The sequence below is a fragment of the Giraffa tippelskirchi genome, chromosome 8 (assembly GCF_054371585.1).
Source record: "Giraffa tippelskirchi isolate mGirTip1 chromosome 8, T2T-mGirTip1v1.2.pri, whole genome shotgun sequence".
In the NCBI taxonomy this organism is placed as follows: Eukaryota; Metazoa; Chordata; class Mammalia; order Artiodactyla; family Giraffidae; genus Giraffa; species Giraffa tippelskirchi.
The window spans coordinates 160,326,185-160,351,140 of record NC_137282.1 but is presented as its reverse complement, the minus strand read 5'-3'; the positions used below and the strand labels follow the sequence as shown (position 1 = coordinate 160,351,140).

The window sequence follows — 24,956 nt, the reverse complement described above, 5'->3', positions numbered from 1 at the left end:
AGGCTGTAGCCAATAGGTCTATGTTTTTACTTGGAATTTGGAGTCTGACATGCAGACATTTTTCCCTTGCTTCATCTGGCACCTGAAAAAAGAAAAATTAAAATTTGAGTTGGCTTCTTGGGTAGTGGCTCAGATGGTAAAAAAAAAAAAATATGCCTGCAATGGAGGAGGCCCGGGTTTGATCCCTGAAGGGGGAAGATCCCCAGGAGAAGGGCATAGCAACCCACTCCAGTATTCTTGCCCACAAGATCACATGGACAGAAGCGCCTGGTGGACTACAGCCCATGGGGTGGTAAAGAGTCAGACAAGGCTGAGAGACTGACACATTCAATTTTTTCACTTCTTGGTGGATAACTAGATAACTCGTACATGACTTTAAAAAAAAATTTTTTTTATAGGCATCAGAAGGAATGTAAGTTTTCACATAGGGATGGAATTCAAAATAGAAATCCCTATTTTGGCTTTGAATTTTTAAGGGTCCAATATTCATCCCCACTTAATACAGGAAAAGAAAGCATATTTTTCTGATCCTTGCAAAAAATGCCTTTCATGTAGTTAAAATGTATCACTCTCTTTGAAGTGTCTCAAATTTTATTTTAGATCTTTTTTTTTTTTTTTTTTTTTTTTTTTTTATTTTAGATCTTATAGATAATTTTAGGAATTAAAAATCATTTGAAGAAGTCTGAAATGCCTCACAGTTGTACTTGGGCATCATTTCTTCTTTTTTTTTTGCTTCTCACTCTGCCCTGAATTTGCTGCAAGATATCCTTAAAATTAGGAATTGGGCAAAGTTCAAGATTATAAATTGGGGCAAAAAACACCAAATGAAAAATCAAAGGGAAATCTGAGAATCATTTCACAACAGCAGCCACTGCTCCCCTGTAAGAGCGACCTGGCAGGAGGATTTAGTTTCTGCGGGGCTTACACCCTCCAGGGCTCCTCCTCTAAGCATCAGGCCAGCCCTGGGAGGTGGCTGTGTTCCGGCAGAAACCCCAGGCCCCTCCAGTCGAACTTAACTTGCTCCAAGTCACAGGCTCCCCTGCCGGAAGTGCCTGAGCAGCGGGTGGCCCCCAACTCTTTTCTGAAGTTAATGATCTGTGATCGGGTTGCCCTCCCCACCCCGCCCCCACCTTCCACTAAAAAGCAGTGTGAAAATAGTAAGCATGGAGAGGAAGTGGACCTTGATTAGAGTACTGATTCTGAAGATTCTGGGTGAGGACAAAATGAAGGATGAGAAGAAGCCTTCTTTCTAAAATTGATAGGGGAAAACATTTTTTGCCCACTCTTCAGGTGAGATAAATGCGCTACCTGATGGATCTTTGGAAATATTAGCCTTTGATTTGCCTTTGTTTTTGTTCCCCTTTCCTAAACCAAACAAACATGCATTAGAGGTCTTCTGTGTGCGGAGCGCTGGTTGTCAGGTGCGTGTGGGAGTTGAAAGTGACTGAGATGTGGGACTTTGCTCTCTAGGAGCAGGCCAGACAGGTGTGTAAATAGCTCGTGCAGAATGAGGGCAGAGGTGTGCCAGGAAGCTCTATGCATGAAGGCCGCAGCCCTGGGTGTGTAACTTCTGATACGTGATGTTTCCACTGATATGTGTTTAGTGAGTCTTCAAGGTAGGGTATTTTCCTTAGATGAAGTAAGCAATTTTTTAAAAAACAAACTCCATGGATGTTTTTCTTTTTACTTAAGCTCTTTTAAAGAAACTCAGACAAGGTAATGTATGGAACGTGTTTTGAACCTTGTAAGGAGCTAAGCAAATAGACTTTAAGTCCATGTTAATGAAAGTAAGTTGCAAGAGCATTACGTAATCATCATAATTTCCATCAAATATTTATTGAGTTTTTCAAGGTCATTATTCTGTGAATCTGAATACACATAAGACATCATTTCTGGCACACATCCAGGGTCCTGTGTTGGTGGAATGAATAAAAAGAAGAGAGAGACAGAGAAGAGACAGAGTGAAGGAAAGGGGAAGAAACAAAGGAATGGGTGGGAGAGAAAATATATGCACAAGGAGAAATAGCGAGTCAGGCGGCTCCGGTCAAGTGTCCAATGAACAGCGTGAACGACTGTAAGAGACTTATAAAACAAAGTATTAAAAAAAGTCTTAATCTTGTCATGTTGCACATCCCTTTTCAAAATATTTTCTGTTTTTTTCTATAATCTTGGGAAAAGTGCTAAACTAATACCTTCACAGTTAATTTTGGAATCTTTTTTTTTTTTTAAGAAATGACTGTTACTTGTAGGTAGTAAAATAAAACAGAAAGCTCTATAATACCGGTCATGCTTTCATGTGGCCCGACCATGGAAATCCCGACCATGTTTTCCATTTAGCCTCTGATGAAGGGAGCTTTATGTAAACCTGCTGCAACCCTTACTTGTTTAAACAAGTTTTAGGAAGGATTTTCAAAAAAAGTGTAGGCAGGTCCTTTGTTGTATGAATCATTTGTCTTTGTGAGTTTGAAGATAAAACAGGATTTCAGAGATGTTAAAAGACTTTTAAGGACATGTTATTTTTTCAAGGCAAGCTATTAATTTTGGTCAAAATTATTTTTTTTTATTGATTTGACCCAAATGAGTTTTCTTTTCTTTCTTTTTTTGCATGACATCCTTCATCCTCCGTGTCACTGAAATAAAACTTAAAAATTGAACTCTGACGTCTTTAGTTCAGTTCCTAACATGGTTTAAAATCTCTGCACCCCTAACACCAATACGTACCAGTACTGAAGATTTCTTTGAGGCTAAGGATTTGTAAAGTCCTTATGTGCTTGTTAAATAAGTATTTATTTACTAGTGATTTCTTCCTGTCATTTGGAGTTTCGCATTTTCCCAAAATGCACTGTATGAAGAGGAAACTTGATTATCTTCAAACAGAACGTAGACTTTTGAATTATTTTCAATAGGAGGAGTGAGTCTGTTGGCTTCATAAAATAAAGTTACAGAACAAATGAGCTAAGGAAATTTTAGATAGACTCTAGCCTAACAAGGTGAGTTAACTGAGATCTAAAAAATTTCAGATATTTACTAAAAAAGATCTAAAATTATGTGAAAAAATGTTTTTGACTTAAAATAATTTTGAATGACAAAAACCCACCAGTGCTCCCTGAAGCAACCTCTCCCGGCTCCTCTGCTGTAGGATCCAGCCCCGCGAAGCATCTGAGTGTCTGGTGAATCAGAATCCTCTCCACAGACACAGCCTCCGTGATCTAAGTACAGCCAGATCTGTGTGGATCTGTCACTGGGCGGAAACAGGACAGCTGAAATGTGAAGGGGCCTGGGTCTCCCTTCCTCCGGTCTCATTTTGATGGTGTTTCCCAAGGATGTTCAAACTGAAGTGAGATTTTACAGACGACAGACGGGATCTGTAGGTCTTGCTTTAAAGGGCCAGTCTTGGAAGGTTGTGTCTAAGAGAAAATTTGCTTAATCGGATCATACTTTCCTGTAGACCAATCACAGTACCAAAGGTTCTTCATTACACTGTGCTTACAGTTTAGCTTTTCATTTTTCTTTTTTATACTTGTGAAGAGATTAGATTTTTGTGCATGACAGCTGCTAATCTATTTCCTAACATGCCAAGGCAAACACAGAGGGTTTTAGCAGCTGTCAAGGGTATGTATAGTGAACATAAGCATGTCTTTTAGTAAAACATGAAGAATTCTTTTTAGTATTATTAACAGACTGTGGAGTTACTTTTTTTTTTTAAGTGCAAGTTCACAAAATTTTAAGCCAACATTTAATTGCTTGTCCTCTTTTTCCTGGATACAATTCATTTCTAAGTATCGTGTAACTAACTACTCTAGTAGTTGGGTAAAGAGAGCTGATGAGTTTATTTTGTTGTCAAAGGAATTTATTGTCATAAAGTCACTTTAAAAAGACCTGTACAGGCACTTGCCTGGCGGCCCAGTGGTTAGGACTCTGTGCCTATGCTGCAAGGGGCATGGTTTCGATCCTTGGTCAGGGGAACTAAGATCCCACATGCCCCGAGGCATGTGGGCCAAAAAAGATTTGCATATACACTTAGAGACTTTCATTCACAAGTTTGGCCTCTCTGCTTCTTTTTAATTTTTAAAATATTTAATATTTTAATTTTTCATATATGGAAAAACCTGAGCGAGCATTTTGGGCAAGCCCTTCCCTCACCCAGCTTTCCCATCTGCACCTGCCTAGGAACTCACTGTGCTAGTGTTTAGTCGCACACATTATTAAGTCATTTAAGAAACTCAGACTTTGCACTGGGCTGAGAGAGCCCTCTCTTTGTGGGAGGGACTGGCATTCTTTGTGGGAATCACCCTCTGAACCCAGTCGCTGATCAGAATTACCCAATGTTTCAGAAGAAAGGCCCTCTCATGCCTCTTCAACAAGGAAAACAAATGTAATTCACAGGACCTCCCTAATTGCCTACCCATCCTCAGCTTCTGTGCTTCTTAATGTCTCTCTTTGTCTCCTGATGGTCTTTCCTCCCTATTACAATAGGTGCCTTTCGGAAAGTGTTCTAAGTCAATTGGAATTTTGCACAGGTTTTGACAAGGGATGGAGTCTGTTTATATTTTAGCAACCCCAGAAGTGTGCCAGGTTTCCTGCCTGACTCTGAGTGGGAGGCGGAGAAGGGCGGCATTCATGCGGGGAGGGTGGGGCGCCCTGGTTTTGTTGGGTGGGCGGTGCCCGGCCTGCCTGGAGCAGCCCCGGCCCCACCTGGCAGTGGTTCCCAGGGGAGCTGGTTTCTCACCCACGCACTCTCTCAGCCGGTGCTGGCATGTCGGGAGCCCGGCTGGCAGGGACGAACTGCTGACGAGTGGCAGCGAGAGAAAGTGCGTCTCGGATGTGAGATGATTCGGAATCAGGAGCGGAGGGGGAACGTCCCACATTCTTGTGACCTTTACCCCGTCTCCGCCTAGTACAGCCTGTGCTTTTCAAACTTTTTTTTTTTAACGGTGAAATTCTTCCTTTAAAATGCACAGACACCCTTCCCGGCACAGACACACATAAAAGAAAGTCCAGTACATTGAGCTGGCGTCGGTTTTATCTGAAAGCTTGGGCTGGCCTGACTGGTGGCTCTGAACCCTGGGAGGAGCTCAGGTTTCTTGTAGGACACTCATAAAGTCTTTCCTGAACAGTAATAGTTTAATGGGCTTTAAATCTCTCTTAAGCTAAGCCGTAGTGGGCTGTGCTGTGGCATAAGGTATCTTGGCAAATTAAAAAAAATAAGACTTGTTTTATTATAGGTGACTCTTTCTGTATTCTGGAACAGACTGAATTTCTTTAATTTCTTTCTTTAAAATGTAGACTATCTTGGACTTCCTTTGTGGTCCAGTGGCTAAGACTGCGCTCCCAAGGCAGGGGCGCAGGTTCGATGCCTGCCTGGGAATGCCGCAACTAGAAATTCACATGCGCAATTAAGCCCTTACACAGCCAAACAAATAAATAACAAATAAAATATTTTTTTAAAGTGTAGAATATCTACAATATTCTCCTTAAACGCCACCCTTGTTTTAAGGTTTCTGCCACTTGTCTTCCAGTAAAGTGCTGCATTTGCAATACACTTGTGGCTGAGCATCGTCATATAGGATAATATTCTGCGGTCATCTTGAAAGGAAAAGTGCCTTGTTTTTGCATTAAGGATACTTAAATTTGCCATCATTTTCAATCCCTGGGTTGGGAAGATCCCCTGGAGAAGGGAAAGGCTACCCACTCCAGTATTCTACCCTGGAGAACTCCATGGACTATGTAGTCTATGGGGTCGCAAAAAAAAAAATATTTGCCATCACTTTCTTCACCCCATTTTTTTGACCATTATCGTCTTTTTCTATGATTGCAGAAAATATTTTTGCAGAATAAGCTTTTCTTTCGTCTCCTACAAGTGTCCTCACAGACTGGTCGGGGAAGCCCTGCAGCTCTGGGCTGAAGCCCCCTTTTCCAGAGGGACTTTTGATATCACTGATGTGGGACGAGTGACAGAGAAGATGCTAGAAATCCATTTCCACAGCTCGAAGGAGTATTTCCAGATTAGATCTGTGCTGTGCTTAGTTGCTCAGTTGTGTCCAACTCTTTGCCACCCCATGGACTGTAGCCCAGCAGGCTCCTCTGTCCATGGGATTCTCCAGGCAAGAATACTGGAGTGGGTTGCCATGCCCTCCTCCAGCGGATCTTCCCGACCCAGGGATCGAACCCAGGTCTCCCGCATTGCAGGCTGATTCTTTACGGTCTGAGCCACCAGGGAAGCCCAATTAGATCTTAGACCTGGGTGGGGAAAAAAAAAGTGGTGTGAAGAACATAACTGCGCTAATTAGTACAATTTGAAAATGTGTAGATTAGAAAATTGTGTCCCTCAGTTTTAAATGTCCTGATTTTGATGATTGTGCTGTGGTTATATAATTGAATGCTTTTATTCTGAGGAAATACGTGCTAAAATATTTTGGGATAAAGGAGCATAATGGTTCTCAAATGGCTCAGAAAGATGTTTTGTTTGTGGTTTAGTCATTCGGTTGTGTCCATATCTTTTGCAACCCCATGGACTGTAGCTCACCAGGCTCTTCTTTCCTTGGAATTCCCCAGGCAAGAATACTGGAGTGGGTTGCCAGGGGGTCTTCCTGACCCAGGGATCGAACCTGCATCTCCTGTGATGCACACATACAAAAGGGGGAGGGGGACACAGAGACCCAGGAAATGTGAACAACTGGGAGACCTGGGAGAAGCGTTTTTGCATCTTTTCTGAAAGTTAAAAGTTTTTCAAAATGGAAAAGAAAGAAAACTTACCATCTGCCTTCTCTGTGTTTTCTCTTCAGTCAAACGGGAACAATGTCCAGGCACCAGAACCAGAACACCATCCAGGAGCTCCTGCAGAACTGCTCCGATTGCCTGATGAGGGCGGAGCTCATCGTGCAGCCCGTAAGCTAGTTCTCCCCTGTTCATAGCCGTCCGCAGCTCCTGCTGTTCCGGGCTTGCTTCTGCGGACGTGGACTCATAGACTGCTGCATCCTCGTCCCTCACCTCCTTCACATACTTAGCATGCAGCAATGCTTTGTCTCAAAACAGACTTCCCAACCTACCTGCAGTGTTGATTTAACCATGGGAACTAGTTTTCACACTTTTTTCCCCAAAAATGCTTACTCTGTGGCTTGCCACCCTTTGGGGATTGCAATCACCAGTGGTTGTTCCTGTGATTTGGTAACACCTTCTCTTCCTAGAGATGCACCCTGATGTGTTTATGTCACTGGGTTGTCATGGATTGTGATGTACACCATCAATTTAATGTCATTTTTTCAGGAAAATTTACCATCTTGTGAGAACAGTTCTACAGGAGAAACATTACAAAGTATGGGAAAATGAGCAATTGAAAATTGAGGGGAGATGGTAACATTGGCGAAAGCCTCATGCTCCTTGATGTTACTGAGATAGCGTCGGATGTCACTGAAATAGGTGTAGAGGTCAAGAGATCCGTGATTTTATCTGAGTACCCATCACTCAGCTCCCTCCTAAAGTGGCATTTCACTAAGTATCACTCATCATCAAAACCAGGAAAGTTACTAGCTCAATACAACCAACTAGACAGCTTTCTTTTTAAGAACTGAAAAGTTATTTCCCACAAGATGCAGGAAAAACTCAGTTTGTGTGTAAAAAAAAGACCTTATTTGGCATAACAGTACAGTGTTCTTATCACAGCAGAATTCCAGTTAGATGAATGTCTTGTGTAAATAAGAAAGATAGGCATTTAACACTGAAGCAAGGGCGAGATAAGTAATCTTTGGATATGCTTTTAAAGGCCTCTCAAAATTTAAAATACAGGCTACAATTTTGGTTTATGACAGTGAAAGTCCCTTAGTTGTGTCTAACTGTTTTTGACCCCATGGATTGTAGCTTGCCAGGCTCCTCTCTCCATGGAATTCCCCAGGCAAGAAGAGTGGGTAGCCATTCCCTTCTCCAGAGGATTTTCCCAACCCAGGGATTGAACCCAGGTCTCTTGCATTGCAGGCAGTTTTTTCAAATTAATAAGATAATTTTCAATTAAAGATTTTTTTTGCGGTTACAAGGAATGGTGGAGGGGGACTTATTTAAGTTTATAGCAGAAACTTTCACTTCCAGTTAACACACATGAAGCTTTTCTTTCCAGTATCTTGCGCTCCCTTCACGTGACTTCTTTCTTGCAGGAACTGAAGTATGGGGATGGAATTCAGCTGGCCCGGAGCAGAGAGCTGGACGAGTGTTTCGCCCAGGCCAACGACCAGATGGAAATTACCGATAGCTTGATCAGAGAGATGCGGCAGATGGGCCAGCCCTGTGATGCTTATCAGAAAAGGTATTGCAGGGACTTCCCTGGCAGTCCAATGGCTAAGACTTCTCTGCTCCCAATGCAGGGGGCCTGGGTTCGATCCCTGGTCAGGGTACTAGATCCTACGTACCACAACTAAAGATCCCACACGTGACTAAAACATCCTGAATGCCACAATGAAGATACCAAGTGCCAGCTAAGACACAGCAAAGCCAAATAGACATTTTTTAAAAACAGAGAAAAAGAAAAGGTATTGTCCACTGAGCGAGCTTGGTGCAGACTGGCCTGCAGATGTGCAGGAGTTGTGCAGACGTGGTGCAGGAGTTACACTCAGTCCCCTGACCCAGGTCTTCCCTTGAGGGAAGCACAGACGTTCCCCGGGAAAGGCTCCCTTGCTTGATAATTTCACCCCTTTTTTGGGTCTCTAATACAAATCACCTAAACCCACTACCTTCATCTTTTGTGGAATCACGAAGCTGCCAAGCAGCGAATTAAACAGACCTGCCCAGAAGGGTGTGCTCCTTTTGAAGAGTTGAGTTTGCTGTGAGATGTTCACTGTGCTTCCACTTAGAGGGCAGCAAAAGCCTTTGGCGCAGTCGTTGACTTTTGAGTCTAAAATTCAGTTGAGGACTTCTGTGGTGTCCCAGTGGCTAAGACTGGGCACTCCCGCTGCTGGGGGCCTGGGTTGCATCCCCCGTCAAGGACCTAGAGCCCACATGCCGCAGCTAAGAGTTCACCCTGCAATGAAGATCCCGCGGGCTGCAGCTGAGATCTGCCACAGCCAAGGGAGTAAATAAATATATTTAAAAGAATGATAAAGTAGAGTCCAGCTAAGTTTATTGCATACAGAATTGACACACATAGAGTTGACGATGCCGTTTCCTGCAGAGGTGTGTAGTCTGATTTTTTGTGATCATGGTATTCAGAGCGTGGGGTCCTAGGAGATCCCTGGGCTGGAACTCGTGAGAAAGTACAAGATGCTACCAGGTTGGGCAAAGGCAGTTACCCTGGCTGTGATGCTTCAGGCTTGGAGCAGCAGAATACTTAAGGTTTTGTCTGTGACTAAGGTAAAAAAAAAAAAAGCCTATAAATAAAACATCTGTGGGCTTCCCTGGTGGCTCAGTGGTAAAGAATCCACCTGCCAGTATGGGAGATGAGGGTTTGTGCCGGGAAGATCCCACATGTCTCAGACTAACTAAGCCCGTGCTGATGCTACCGAGCCTGTGCTCTGGAGCCCGGGAGCTGCAGCTAGTGAAGCCCGCCCGAGTGCCCTAGAGCCCGTGAGAAGCCCCCGCATTGCCACGAAGTGTAGCCTTCACTCTCTGCAACGAGAGAAAAGCCCCTGCAGCAATGGCGACCCAGCGCAGACAAAATAAATAAAATTATAAAAGAAAAAAAGAGGTCGTAAAAAAAAGAACATGTGTGGTCCCTGTACTGACCCAATAGGGGACGGTTGCCCAGGACGGGGGCTATCTTCCTGCTGCGGTGTGATGGTTCCCCTCTCCTTTCAGGCTGCTGCAGCTGCAGGAGCAAATGCGAGCCCTCTACAAAGCCATCAGCGCCCCCCGCGTCCGCAGGGCCAGCTCCAAGGGCGGTGGAGGGTACACCTGCCAGAGTGGCTCCGGGTGGGACGAATTCACCAAGCGCCTCACCAGCGAGTGTCTGGGGTGGATGAGGCAGCAGAGGGTAAGCAGCTTCTGGCGGGAGGAGGTTGGTGTTCAGAGTTCCCGGCCCCGTGTGCGAACCGGGGCAACCAGGACGGTGACCTGGCCCTCTTGCTGTTTTCACCTTTTCCTTATCTGCTTTTATTTTGGAATGGAGGCTTTTATTTAGAAATAAATGACACTCGGGATTTTTTTTCTTCCTCATGTGGCTTAGGGAACCAGCCTCGTGGCTTTATAGTCGTACTTTATCACTCGAGTAATATTTAACAGGTATGATCGACTTGGTAGACTGTAAAAATCTAGTTCATACCGGAACATCTGTTATGGGAGTTTATGGGCTGAAAACACTTCATCCCTGAGCTCATCGGGTGTTACTGAGAGGTTCTTAAGAGAAAGAAGTAGAACGTTGTGGAGGATCATTTAAAATGGTAAGGAATTGGAGGAGCTGGACGGGCAGGGAAACTGGATCCTCCGGTCTGGGCTCATGGCTGTCTCACCTTGTATTTGTGAAGTGTCAGGCGTCTTGTGCAAGCGTGACATCACTGATGTGGGAGCGAAGTGAGATGCTGGCACCCAACGTGCTGAGCCCCAAGAACTGGAGTTTCTACAAAGGATTTTTCACTGCTAATCATTGTTTTGTTGTTTTATGTAGTAATTAGGTGCTGTAATGAACAGGTGGCGGTAGGAATGTACCATCATCATGTAGATGGGAATTTTATAGTGAGAACCGATCCCGACGAACCGTCCTTCTCTTGAGAAGGTGGGCGTGTTAGAATGATTAGTCGTGCAGAAGTGTGATCGCGGTTGTCAGAAATAGTGGTTTTATTACCTGTTCTTGGACCAGTTTGGCAGTAGTTCTAAAGTTTCTCAATCTTTTTTGTGGGTGTTCTTTCGCAAGTGTGAGGGCTTATGGGACTAAACATTCATTCATTCGTTCAGTTAACCTTTTCTCCCATGTCTTACAAAGACTTTGTAACACTCTTACAAGAAGGTGGGGCTTATAGAAGAGCAAAGTTGTAATTCCAGAAACGTAAATACAAACCTATTTGCAGGTTTCCCAGCTCTCTTTAAATCTTTGAACACACATTTCTGAAGCATTTGCTATATGTTGACTCCATGCCAGAAAATGAAGGTTCCAAAGTTGTGTGCCATGGTCCTGAAAGGGAACATTATTGAAGAAAAAAAAGATATATATATATATATGTATATATATATATATATATACATATATACACACACACACCCCCCAAGTGCCAAATTTCTGTGCAGAGCAGTGTGGGATTGATAGCTGGGTTTGAGCTGCAATAAAACGGTGCTCAGATAGGAGTAGGGAGGGGTGGCGCACCCATCCCCGTGGGGTGGAGCCAGCAGAGAAAGCTGGGCAGAGCTCCTGGAGCATGGACTGTGTCGGGAGGATCAGTGACATTAGGTGAAACAACCTTTGAACCAGATGACTTCTAAAATGGCAGATCCCCTCACTTCTTAGTCACCATGACAGGTCTATAAAATGACAGCTTTGTCACTTTCTGACTTCATGTTGGGTATAGCTTTGTGAGAATCTTTTGTAGCAAAGGCTCAACTTTTTTTTTTTAATCTGTAAACATAGCATTGTATTAACAAAATGTTTATACTCTACCTACAGTACAATAAATTTTGTAGTGACTTAGCATGGTATCCTCTAGAAAAGTTTAGTATAGGATATTCAAGCTAAAACAATAGTTTAAAAGTATGCCAAGGCTCAACATTTTTGTCTAGTTGATAACTTGTGTCTGACTCTTTGTGACCCCATGGACTGTAGTCCGACAGACTCCTCTGTCCATGGGAATTCCCAGGCAAGAATACTGGAGTAGGTGTCCATTTCCTTTTCCGGGGAATATTCCTAACCCAGGGGCTGGCAGATTCTTTACCGATGAACCACCAGGGAAGCCCCAAGGCTCAACATTTTCACATTTTGAGCATTTGAAAATAGCATTATCACATGGACTCAATTTCCCATTGTGGTGAGGAAGGGGGGCGTCTTCTAAGAGATGCAATTGATGAGGGTTTCAAAGGAACTGCGAGCTGTTTCATCCCTTATTGCCAGTTTGCTCTGAGGTTCTCCGGCCCTTTCCTCTTGTCCCTGCTTCCTCCAAGCCTGCATTCTTCCTGTCACTCCCGGGGGACTGAGCCGCAGGGCCAGCTGATAAGGGAGAGGTGTCTCCAGCAGCACAGTTGGCACGCAGTCACACAACTCCTGGGCCAGGGTCTTGTTTCCCTGATGTGTGTTTCTGCTGATGAATAGGGCAGATACTGCACACCTGGCTGGTAATGAAGGCGGGGTTGGTCATTTCATTAACTTCCCGGTACACTCACTTGTTTTTGCTTTCACGTTGAAAGGAGCCATGGGAGGGAAAGGTCAGAATCCGGGGAAACGTGCAGTTGTCTGGTGGGCTGCCTCTTCTGAAGGCTCGTCAAGTACACGAGAACACGGATGTGGCTTAGGACAGTGTGTGTGTTGTTCCTGCTGCGATACCGTTCTGGAATGTTTGCCCTCGCCATGTCCAGGAGATTTGGCAATTTACATGAGCTCATGCAAAAGAAAGATGAGATGATAGACTCGCCCCAGTATGCAGCTTGTGAAATAATATATTTGATTCTTATTATTTGGCACTCTTAAACTGAAGTAATGGAGATGCAAATTAGAAAGTTAGTTTAATTTTTAGAAAGCTAACATAAATCCATAGTCTTAATATTGCCAATATTCATTGAACTTAAGGTGTTGGATATATATTGTCACTTCTCTTTGAGATGGGCCAGGGAGAGTTTTGCAACCCAAAAGGCAGTGCTAAATTCTGGATTTAAAGAGTCAGCAATTGCATTACTCAAAACAAGTTAAAGAAATAAACAATGAAAAATTGTCTTAGGTCAACTGTTGAGCTTGGGAAGTAGTACCTGATTGAGCTTGATGAACTATTTTTGATGCACATTTAGAAACAACTGAATATAGAAACCTCGGTCAGTATCTTATCACATTGTGTCATACGTAGATCTGCAGTCACAGCTGTATATACACACAGGTCACTTGGACGTGCACAGGTAGATTTTTTTTTCCTTCAGAGCACACGGTCTAGGTTTCAAGGATCTCATTACAGGATCATCTCTGCTCAGCCCATCTTGAGATGAGGGCAGAGAAGTTGAGGGAACCCCCAACTTTTACTGTATTGGGCAATCCCCATGAGCTGTTTGGGATTCCCAAGCCTTTACAAATTTTTGTTTGTTTGTTTCAAAAATATTGATTATTTACAGCTTCATTTGTATCTGAGTGCAAGCTTCATATGCCCCGTGGGTGCCTGACTGCTGGGGGTGCTGTAGATGAGGGAATCAGAAATGAAGGGCCCACTCTGTCTCCCGTGGCAGGCGGAGATGGACATGATGACCTGGGGCGTGGACCTGGCCTCGGTGGAGCAGCACATCAACAGCCACAGGAGCATCCACAACGCCATCGGGGACTACCGCTGGCAGCTGGACAAGATCAAAGCCGACCTGGTACTTCGGAACTCTTCCTTGTAGAGGCTTCCAACAGTGTACTGAAGGATGCTGTAGTTACAGCATCCCAGGCAGTTTGGGCTCAAACATGAGTCTGTGATTTCTTCCTCAACAGACTGGGATTTTTTTTTTATCTTGGCCTGTAGGCATTTTTTTGAATATTGAAGTATAGTTGATTTACAATGTTGTGGTTAACTTATGCTGTACAGCAGAGTGATTTATACATGTATACATTATTTTTCATGTTCTTTTCCACGATGGTTTATCACAGGATATTGAACACAGTTCCCTGTGCTATACAGTAGGAACTTGTTGTCTATCCATCCTGTATATACTAGTTTACATCTGCTAATCGAAACCCCCGACCCCACTCCCCACTGGCAACCACAGTCTGTTGTCTATACAGAGTCTGTTTCCACTTCGTTGATAAGTTCATTTGCACCATTTACATCATTGACTTTTGTTCTTAGCCCGAGATGCTCATCCTTACTTCTTCCACTCTTTTGTTGTTTTCGTTTTAACCTACTTTCATCTACCTGAGCATCTGATCAGGTCTCTCCCTCTTTTCTTTTCTCTAAGTTCTGAGGAGTCCTAAATGATATTTTCAAACTTTTAAAAGTTTGTGTAACAGCGAGTCTGTAAGTGACAGTGATGAGCCCTTAACTTTGTAGAGGTGCCAGCACCAGGCCAGTGAACTTTGCCTCCAGACCGACTGGGAAAGGTCCCTGTGGGTAAAAGATTCCATCGAACAGCTACTTCTTGCTACTGGGGAATCGAAAGTTAGTATGTATTTGACAGAAGGAGGTTTAGAAAGGTTTTTCTTTCTATGTAAACCCTCCAGGGGAATTAAATAATTAACTCACTGTTGGTCTTCTTCTAGCGGGAGAAATCTGCAATCTACCAGTTGGAAGAGGAGTATGAAAACCTACTGGTAAGACGACTTATTTCTGAAAGCTCTGTGTCCAGTGCAGTTCGGTTTTGTAAATGTGGACCTGGGGGTTAGAGCACCTGCTTGGTGCTATCCCTAAGGACTCTGGAAGTACCTGGAAGTATATGAGGGACTTGCAGATGCTAATTTCATTTCTGCTGCTTGTGTTTTCTTTATAAGGGAATTTTAAAAGAATTTTTTCTGAAGACAGTACTTAGTGCTATTCTATTTGCAAGTTGAAGGGTCCCATCAATAGCCCTTGTTAAATACTTGCAGTTAAAGCCAGAAAGCTTTTCCACTTGTGAACTGCAGCCTTTTTACAAAATATAAGCAAAAATAAGACTTGTTTTCTTTAGAGAGAGGTTTATCAGACCATCCTTACCATTGTATGAAAAACTGAATCAATTCCTTGACTCGTAAAAAGAGATATTTCTCTTCTTCTGCCTATTTGTGTCGCCCTGTCTTCACTTTTCCAGTGTTTCCCTGTCGGCAATGACACTATTTAAATAACACGGCCGGTGGTGACACAGCTATTTTCCAAGATGATGACACCTTGAATTTCGTGGACATTGGAGAGGGCACAAAGAGTTTGATTTATCTTTTTAAGAATCTGTTTTCTCTTCAGAGTCCAAAACTAATTAGTGAAGCCAAACATCAGTGTATGAATCAAGACCCATCTGGATCAAGCTAGTTCATTGAATCTAAAATTGTCCCCTTGTTCCTAAATTTGGGTGGGTCCTTTCCACCTCCCAGCTGATCACTGAATACAAGAGATTAACATTTGACTGATTCTTGGGATTTTTGTTGGTAAAAGGAACCAGCCAGGGTTTATCTGTGACATCTGCAGGGAGCACCATTCATCTGCATATTGTTGTCCTAACGCTGCTTTGACCGTCCTGTGCAGAAAGCGTCCTTCGAGAGGATGGACCACCTGCGGCAGCTGCAGAACATCATCCAGGCCACGTCCCGCGAGATCATGTGGATCAATGACTGTGAGGAGGAGGAGCTGCTGTATGACTGGAGCGACAGGAACACCAACATCGCTCAGAAGCAGGAGGCCTTCTCGGTAAGCCCCCGGGAGTCGTGCAGCGGTGATGGACGCATTTGTAATCATTTAATCGGCCACCTGTCATTCAGCCTCGGTGGAGAGATCGTGAAAAACCAATCCTTTCTGGAGGCTTTTCAGTGACTTAGGATGGGCAGTGCGGTGCTTAGTATCTCAGAAGCCAGTAGACGGAGGAGTGAGGTAGGTCAGTCAGGTATCCCAGGGTGTACACCGAGGAACGTGGTGGCTTAGACCTGAGAAGTGGACAGTCTCAGTATGTGTTGCGGGCTTCTGAGGTGGCTCAGTGGTAAAGAACTTGCCTGCAATGCAGGAGACCTGGGTTCGATCCCTGGGTTGGGAAGATCCCCTGGAGAAGGAAATGGCAACCCACTCCAGTATCCTTGCATGGAGAATCCCATGGACAGAGGAGCCTGGCGGGCTACGGTCCATGGGGTCACAAGGAATCGGACACGACCCAGGGACTGAACCACAACAACGAGTATGTGCTGTGACTCTGTCACTTTACCTGCGTGAATTCGGACAAGACCTGTCAGCGGTCTGGCCTCAGCCACATACTGGATCTCAGACATCCTTTCTGGTCTTAAAAATGCTACGATTTTTGAGGAGCACATCACGCAGTTCTCTGGCGTTGTTCACTTCCAAGATGCAGTTTTGTATTTGATTCCTCTGAGGCTGACGGGAGGGCTGGAAAGCTGCCGATGACTTGCTCTAGAGGATTTGCTTCTCTTTCATTCACAGATACGCATGAGTCAGCTGGAGGTTAAGGAGAAAGAGCTCAATAAGCTTAAACAAGAAAGTGACCAGCTTGTCCTCAATCAACATCCAGCTTCAGACAAAATTGAGGTGGGTTTCATGAGATTTGTATTTTTATCAGGGGAAGAAAGGGGACACTTTTCAAAAAATAAGACTATCCATAAAACAAAAAAGACTATACCAATGAGTAGTTTTTGCCCATTGAAAAGCCATGACAAGTTTACTTATCAACACCCTAGACCAGGGATTGGCAAACTTTCTGGAAAGAATCAAATAATATAATATTTTAGACTGACAGGCCATCTAGTCTTTGTTGAAATTAACTCTGCCATTGTAGTGTGAAAGCAACTGTAGCAACGTGTAACTTAACGAATGTGACTGTTTGCCAATAAAACTTTATTTATAAATGCAAGTAGTGGGCTGGATATGGCCCTTGAGCTGTAGTTTGCTGACCTCTGTCCTAAACTGTGATCTGTGGGATGTACTCAAGGCAGACTCCTTGTCCAAAGGCTGACTGCCTCTACTGACAATCAGTGGGCAAGAGCTTTTATGGACGGTGGGAGGGGCTATGTGCAGAAATAGCACAGTCAGCTCTGATAGTCATCTCAAAATTAGTCATGCAGTGATGACTGGCGTCATCTTGATGCTTTTAAGTAGTTAGTCTTTAGTTTCAGGATGGTTTGTTCACATTTATTTGAGGCCAGTTCTCAGAATTGCGGCAGCCTATGTCATGGCTACAGTCTAGTCATCATGTAGATAACTCTTTCCACCTGGTGGAGGTTTCAGTATGTACAGGACAACTCACAGGATATAGCCCTTGAGGAGCCCAAAGATCCTTGACTTTGCTTAATGACTAAACTATTAATATTTAGTCATGTTGAACTGTATTCCTTTGTTTCTGCATTTTCTCACTTCTCTGATGAAGCTCATTCTTTGGCTAAAGTTTTCCCACAGACAAAAGGCAGGTTGAGGACATGGGTGTAGCGGGGGGCACAGACCATAGGGTCCTGCTCCATTTCTCCTTGGACCTCCCCATGATCTAACAGCTGAACAGGAGTAGGACTTGATGCCCCTGCTTTATCCTTGTTCTGACTGGTCTGTTTTGATTGGTCAGGAGCTATGTCATTTGGATGAATATTTTAACTAATACTTGTAAGGACACCCATTTGTTAAAACTAGGTCTTTTTTTTAACTGCACAGCTTACAGGATCTTAGTTCCCTGACCAGGGATTGAACCTGGGGCCACAGCAGTGAAAGCGCTGAGTCCTAACCACTGGACCACCAGGGAATTTCCAAAATTGGTCTTAAAATTTAATTTCTATCATACCAAAAGGTTCCTGTTGGGAAATTCCAGTTTCAGTTTTTAGAAAAAAAGTTTACTTGATTTGGAATTAGATTTTAAAAAATGCTTCATACTCTTCATGGAGGCTCACCCATCTGTGGATTAATGGGTGCCTCTCTACGGCTGAGTGGTGGAGAGACGGCCGCTGTTCTCTTGTTTCAGGCGTACATGGACACCCTGCAGACACAGTGGAGCTGGATTCTTCAGATCACCAAATGCATTGATGTTCATCTCAAAGAAAATGCTGCCTACTTTCAGGTTTTTATCCTTAGTAACCATTTAATTGTCTTTTGGGTCTTAACGCCTTCTCTTTTGAATGTGTGTGAAAAAGCACCGAAAACAGTATTTACAATATTGCATAAATACTATTTGTTGGGGTTTAGCTCAGAGGAGCATAGATGGGTCACCAGTCATTCTCGTGCTCTCCTGAAAGTTTCTACTCTAATCTTTTCCTTTAACCACCTGTCAGATAGACTCGTAGGGAAGATACTCCTGCAAGTTGAAGTCCTAGGTGATGCTGCATGTTCAGTTGGTTTTAACTGACATGGAGTCACCCCCATCCTTCACAGTTTTTTGAAGAGGCTCAGTCGACGGAAGCCTACCTGAAGGGTCTCCAAGACTCCATCAGGAAGAAGTACCCTTGTGACAAGAACACGCCCCTGCAGCGCCTGCTGGAGCAGATCAAGGAGCTGGAGGTAGTGTCTCAGATGCAGGCCCTTTCCTGGGAATAAAATAAATGCACCCACCAATGAATTCAGACTGCTGTTTGGATTTGTGTTGTTCTGCAGAGCAGTGAGTGCTCAAAGCTCAAGCAAACCTTGTCTTTCACTTGCAGTGGCTTTTCTCAAATACATTTCTCTGCATGCTTAGCTACTGTTGCAGATTACTTCTGCTTCAGTAGTTACCATGGCTCTAAACCAAACGGGAGAGAACACTGATGACTTAACATGGAGACCCCTCTGGAAAAGCAGGAGTCACATGTTATCAGCAGAGTCCTCTCACACAGTGATATGCTTTCCCGCCCCCCTAACTCATGGCTGTGTTGCCTCTGTAGTGGCTTCTTATGAAAGGTACCCGTGGTCCCTGCACACAGATGAATGGGTGGCTTTTTACAGCTAATGCAACTACAGCTGGGTCTAATTTGTATTGTCATGATAGCTATAGGAATGCCATTTGAAGATCTCACCTAATTTTCAGAGAGTATCTACGTTCAAGGATGATTTTATTTGCAATTGCAGAAAGAACGGGAAAAAATCCTTGAATACAAGCGCCAGGTGCAGAACTTGGTAAACAAATCCAAGAAGATTGTGCAGCTGAAGCCGCGTAACCCAGACTACAGGAGCAACAAGCCCATCATTCTCAGGGCGCTCTGCGACTACAAGCAGGACCAGGTGTGTGCCCTTACTCGGAATGCTGCCAAATGCTTCCCTTTCTCTATGGATGGACTTCTGTCCGTCGAGAGAGCAGAACTGAATTTAGGTTTTGGGGAACACCCTAGGAAATATCTTTCTTTTGTATACCAAGGGGAAGCTGTTGAAAGAATAGAGTGATTTTGTTCTGAATCATATGATAATTATCAATAAGTAGGACAACAGGTATTTTTAAACTATTCTAGTTCTGTTTTAAGGCTTAAGACTTCTTTTCATCTGAGATCAAAAGCAAACAAGATACATGGCCATTATGCTGCATGTAAAGGGAATGTCATTGCGGATTTTATGTGTTAAATGAACACATCAGTTCTGTAGACTCAGTGGTCAATACAAACATTTATATGGAAAGATGACTCCATTTTAGCAAGTTTTTATGAAATTCCCACAACTCTATTTTCTTATAAAAATTATAGACGATATAATAAACAAAAATGTGATTTGTTGATGAGATGGATGTTATAAAATGGAGTTTATTCTACCATGCAGAAATAGTTTTAGAACTTGGGTGGAGAGAAGTAAGAAATCAAAATGGAGATCCAAAAACCTACTTGTCAAACTTGTTACATTAGTAATTAAGATAGATGTCATAATTTAAGTACCCATTTTAAGAAGCTATCTAGTTAATTTAGAAAAGAAGCAATTTAGATGCTGGAGTTAATTTAGAAAGTTGTTTTTCTGGGGACCTGATCCAAGAAACTTTTTGTTTTTATTTAACAGTTTTAACAAGTGAATGAGAGGTGATGCCCACACACTGAAATCTACTATATAAAACAAAAACTCACGAGAGTGGAAAAGTCAGGGGTTGAGTTTTTGCTTTATAAAAGGATTTATCACTTCACTGGGGGACTCCCCTGGCTGTCTCCTGGAAAGTCACTCCTCCTAATTTCCTTCAGACACACCTTATAGACTCACCTGTTATATTTAAAGCATCAGTCCTGTTGGGTTATGTCAAGGTCAGCTTGAATGGAGGAAAAATTAAGTGTTTCAAAGCTGCAACACTTTGCACGCTGTCCTTGTGGCTGCTTCTGGTTTTCGAGCAAAAAGATAAAAATGTGGGCTTGTAGATCAAGCCAAAACACGGTGCTGCTTGCCTTGCAGAAAATTGTCCACAAAGGGGACGAATGTATCCTGAAAGACAACAATGAGCGGAGCAAGTGGTATGTGACCGGCCCGGGGGGCGTGGACATGCTCGTGCCCTCGGTGGGCCTCATCATCCCTCCGCCCAACCCTCTGGCCGTGGACCTCTCGAGCAAGTACGTAGTTCAAGTTTCTGCTGGCCGTGATGTGAACACGGGTGGGGAAGAGCGCGGCTGACCCCGATACAAACAGCTCCACACTGCTGTCTCCTCCCCAAAGCGGTATCCAGTCAAGGTCCCTTTGCCTCGTCTTAAGGTTTTATGTTGAAGATACTGTACTTATCATTGGACAATGAAAAAGAATGTTTGACAGTAGAGGAACTCATCTTGACCATGCGCTTGAAAGGCATGGTTTCAAAATTCTTCCTCCTTTTAGGCAATCAATGGTCTGACATATTGGAGGAGGGCTTGGCAACCACTCCAGTGTTCTTGCCTGGAGAATCCCATGGATAGAGGAGCTTGGCGGGCTACAGTCCACTGGGTCACAAAGAGTTGAACAGGACTGAGCAGGCTGAGCACACACACACAGTCTGACATGTAGCCACAAATAGAAAATGCCCATCACATAAACATTTGGCCCATCAGTAAGTAGCTGGAACCTTGACTTGCCAGGTTGTCCAGGGCAGATTCTTCCAAATGTTTTATAAAGGAAATCTTCAGCCCATTCAAGGTGGGGTGAGCATAGCCCAAGGAATATTTCCAAACCCCAGAAGCCATCAGAGTTCTGTGACCCGAGACCCATTTCTCCCTGCCAGTGTGCATGGATGGAGTCAGACCTCCATCAATTAAAAAGTTGCTGACAAATAACCCAACCACTCCAAACTGTACTGTGTGTTTCAAGGAAAATGACTCCAGTGTATCTAAACCCATGTCTGTCACTAAGAGTATACTTTCGGGTATCAGTCCAAATCCATTGAAATGTTGTTGTTCTGTTTAGTTGCTAAGTTGTGTCCAACTCTTTTGCGACCCCATGGACTGTAGCCCACCAGGCTTCTCTGTCCATGGGATTTCCCAGGCAAGAATACTGAAGTGGGTTGCCATTTCCTTCTCCAAGGGATCTTCCCGACCCAGGGATCAAACCTGAGTCTGCTACATTGCACGCTGATCCTACACCGCCGAGCCCCCAGGGAAGTCCTTACTGAAGTGCCGAATGTTTTGCAGATGTCCCATTTGCCCGTTGCTCTGTTAGTTCTTTGAGCCTTCTGTGCCATGAGGCCAGGTTTCCCCTTTGGGATGAACTTGGAGAGCCAGGCCAGCATGTTTTCACTTGTGCCTCCTAGGATCGAGCAATACTACGAAGCCATCCTGGCCTTGTGGAACCAGCTCTACATCAACATGAAGAGCCTGGTGTCCTGGCACTACTGCATGATTGATATCGAGAAGATCAAGGCCATGACCATCGCCAAGGTACGTCCTCCGGACCCAGGCAATCCTAGCTGTGCAGCTGATGCTTTTGGGGTCAGCAAGAGAGTCAGCTTAGCCTTCCTTAGAGGTTCTAGTTCATCCAACACAGATGGGAGGAGTTGCACCGGGCTGCTTATGAGGTAGAGGACTAATTAAAGTTACCTGACAAGCCAGAAGTCCCCGTGGCAAAGGCATGTGGTCCTGTGATCCTCTGGATCCCCTTCTCCTTAGAAGACATAATGGAAAATGAGGTCATAATTACTGACTGGATAGCACAGAAGGAAAGGGTGGGGCAGGGTTCTTGGAATCCAAAGCATTAGCTGCCCTAGACAGGTAATCTTCAGGCTGTGGTCCAAGAACCCCAGGGGGAGAGGTCCTCTGGGATGACAGGGGCATGGAAGGGTGAGTCTGGGGGCTTTCCTTTACTCTTCTTAGTCAGAGCAGCTTTGCTGTGATCCGCTTGACTCTTGGGGTTTCTGAGTCCTGTTTCCTTTGAAGAAGAAAATTTCATAGAAGGAAAAAAATTGGCAACCCGCTGCTGTGGTTCTTAGGAGCAAGGTCTAAATCCTTAAAGACCTTTTCTGTCTTAATGGGTCTTTGAGGGGCGATGCCTTATGCCACTAGCCTCCGCCCCCCCACCCTCCTTCCCTCCCACCGCCCCCAGCATGGTACATTTCCCAGCAAACTCCCCTTGGCCACTCTGTGGGGCCGTCAGAAACACCTCCGCTGGGTTTATTTCCAGCTGAAAACCATGCGGCAGGAAGATTACATGAAGACCATATCTGACCTCGAGTTACACTACCAAGAGTTCATCAGAAACAGCCAAGGCTCGGAGATGTTCGGGGATGACGACAAGCGGAAGATGCAGACCCAGTTCACAGATGCCCAGAAGCACTACCAGACCCTGGTCATACAGCTGCCCGGCCACCCCCAGCACCAGACAGGTTGGTTTGGAGCCCCCTCTCTTTGCAGCCACCATACATGCAGTTTTCAAAAGAAAGGATGTAGTTTGCCCAAATCTTGTTTTGGAATCACTTCTTTGAAAGATCACATTTCAAAAGTCATCAAGGTTGGAGGAGAATGGATACAGGTATATGCATGGCTAAGTCCCTTTGCTGTTCACCTGAAGCTGTTAATATCACAACATTGTTACTCGACTATATCCCAATACACAATAAAAAGTTCAAAAAGAAAGAAAAAGGCGCTTAAGTTTTCGGAACCCAATCAAAGGAAGTAGTGACACTCTCATGCAGCCTAGCTGCTTTCTTGAGGCCTCGCACCCTTCTTGCCGGGAATTCTGATTTTTGTGGTCCTAACATTTTTACAGTAACCACGACTGAAATCACTCATCTTGGTACCTGCCAAGACGTCAACCATAATAAAGTAATTGAAACCAACAGAGAAAATGACAAACAAGAAACGTGGATGCTGATAGAGCTCCAGAAGATACGCCGGCAGATGGAGCTCTGTGAGAGCAGGATGGCCCTCAAGAACATCCTTCTGGCAGATCAGGGGTCTTCCCACCACATCACGGTGAAAATAAACGAGCTCAAGGTAGGCGTTCGTTATTATTTTGCTTGATTCCAAGTATATTTATATTTAACTGAGAACTAATAAAAAAACCTCCTGGTTTAAACATTTTTAGGTTTGAACATATTGAAACCTTTGTTTTCAATAAAAGGCTTCTGGCCCGACTTCCTTTTTCCTTTCCCATGCTTCTAAATTTGTTGAACAATTCCAGGCTGGGGATTAAACCGTCTTTGCTGTTAGATGATGGGTTGCTGAATCAGGCTGTAGTGTTCTTCCTTTTCTGCAATGTAGTACTTTGTAGATTTCCAAAGTTTTCACAAACGTGAATTTGGCTTCTGCCCGAAACAGCGTATGATGTGGGTTAGACAGGTAGAATGATATTTTTTGCAAACAGGAAATGGACGTGGAGAGATTTGGTTGGGGAGGGGGTGGAACAGCCACAGAGCTGGGACTGCAGCACAGGTGCTTTGGTGTCAGGCTCAGCCATTTCTTCTGCTCAGCCACGCCTGGCACGGCATTAGAATGTCCGAGGTATGCATTCTAAGGAAGAGGGTCAGTTGGCCCAGTGCTGGTGAGGCCTCCCTGATAAAGGACAGGAAGGATCAACTCTCTCTTGAACCATTCACATTTTGTGGGCTCTTTGAGGGCACGAATGATGGTGAGAGGCATACAGCTAAATCAAAGGTGCTTTCCTTCTTTCTGGACAGAGCGTACAGAATGATTCTCAAGCCATTGCTCAAGTTCTCAACCAGCTGAAGGACATGCTAGCCAACTTCAGAGGTTCAGAAAAATACTGCTATTTGCAGAATGAGGTGTTTGGATTGTTTCAGAAACTGGAAAATATCAACGGCGTGACAGACGGCTACTTAAATAGGTAAACACTACTGACGCTGACCTCAGATATTCGACTTTCCTCAAGCTTCATTTTGTGAGACTTCATTTGCTTTATGTGCTGGTTGCTGGAGCCATTGCCTGTGGTTTGTCTTTTCATGAGGGACTCACTCTCATTTTCTGTGCTTCCGGGAGAAGTTCCTCCAGCCTAGGGTGCCAATCCCACTGTTCTGAACTCCAGTGTCTCTTCTTACCAAGGCAGCCTCTTCAGGCCAGAGCTTAGAATTCTTCCGTTAATGCACAGTGGTCTGAATCATGAAAGGGGAAAAAGATGCATTGCTGCGCTGCTTCTAAAATAAGCAAAATCAATTTTTCTCTGCTTTAATATCATTCTCTTCTATGAAGAGTGACAAGAGCCAAAGTCTAATTGTGTCATCGGCAATTTTATCTGCCTCTTTGGCTCCCGACAGCTTGTGCGCCGTGAGAGCCCTCCTGCAGGCCATTCTCCAGACAGAAGACATGTTGAAGGTTTACGAGGCCAGACTTACGGAAGAGGAGACCGTGTGCCTAGATCTGGATAAAGTGGAGGCTTACCGCTGTGGACTAAAGGTAATAGGAGGAGTTTTAACAGCGGCCCAGTTTATCTCGAAAAAATACAGGAATACTCAGTCCCCAGTGATAAAGCTTTACTACATCTTCATGACTTTCGAGGATTTACTGGATTTTGTTGGCCACACGTGGTTGACATCAGCTGTTGTCATGACCAGAATGCTGTTGTCTAGAGCACGTTGATAGGACCTATGTGAGAAGGTCATTTGCAGTGAGATTAGCCTGGGGAATGTGAGTTAAACATAGTTAAGCTGGTACTATAGTACTGGGGTGGACTTCCCCAATGGCTCAACGGTAAAGAATCTTCCTGCAGTGCAAGAGCCACAGGAGACTCAGGTTTGATCCCTGGGTCGAGAAGATATCCTGGAGAAGGAAACGGCATCCCACTCCAGTATTCTTGCTGGGAAATTTCATGGACAAAGGAGCCTGGTGAGCTACAGTCCCTGGGGTCATAAACAGTGGGACATGA

The 24,956-nt window shown here is 44.2% G+C and overlaps 1 protein-coding gene, 1 long non-coding RNA gene and 1 other non-coding gene across 6 annotated transcripts in view; 1 reads left to right on the top strand and 2 right to left on the bottom strand.

Annotated features, from left to right (window-relative positions):
- DSP (desmoplakin) overlaps positions 1–24,956 on the top strand; it is a 45,417-nt gene that overhangs the window by 6,490 nt on the left and 13,971 nt on the right. For all 4 annotated transcript variants that reach the window (XM_081523680.1, XM_081523678.1, XM_081523677.1 and 1 more), the window contains exons 2-17: positions 6,786–6,888; positions 8,148–8,296; positions 9,781–9,955; positions 13,330–13,458; positions 14,339–14,389; positions 15,291–15,452; positions 16,191–16,295; positions 17,710–17,805; positions 18,117–18,242; positions 18,786–18,938; positions 20,076–20,230; positions 21,394–21,520; positions 22,260–22,461; positions 22,845–23,071; positions 23,755–23,921; positions 24,349–24,487. In XM_081523680.1, coding sequence (XP_081379806.1) covers positions 6,786–6,888; positions 8,148–8,296; positions 9,781–9,955; positions 13,330–13,458; positions 14,339–14,389; positions 15,291–15,452; positions 16,191–16,295; positions 17,710–17,805; positions 18,117–18,242; positions 18,786–18,938; positions 20,076–20,230; positions 21,394–21,520; positions 22,260–22,461; positions 22,845–23,071; positions 23,755–23,921; positions 24,349–24,487 — 2,266 coding nt within the window. The remainder of the gene's footprint in view (positions 1–6,785; positions 6,889–8,147; positions 8,297–9,780; positions 9,956–13,329; positions 13,459–14,338; positions 14,390–15,290; positions 15,453–16,190; positions 16,296–17,709; positions 17,806–18,116; positions 18,243–18,785; positions 18,939–20,075; positions 20,231–21,393; positions 21,521–22,259; positions 22,462–22,844; positions 23,072–23,754; positions 23,922–24,348; positions 24,488–24,956) is intronic.
- Positions 9,090–21,746, bottom strand: LOC145518788 (uncharacterized). The gene is made up of 6 exons (XR_014063291.1): positions 21,680–21,746; positions 19,890–20,105; positions 18,150–18,268; positions 15,958–16,205; positions 10,976–11,089; positions 9,090–9,331 (listed from the first exon to the last, which is right to left on the bottom strand). It is a non-coding gene; the product is annotated as an uncharacterized LOC145518788 (long non-coding RNA).
- On the bottom strand, positions 17,421–17,493 carry TRNAE-UUC (transfer RNA glutamic acid (anticodon UUC)). The gene has a single exon. It is a non-coding gene; the product is annotated as a tRNA-Glu (tRNA).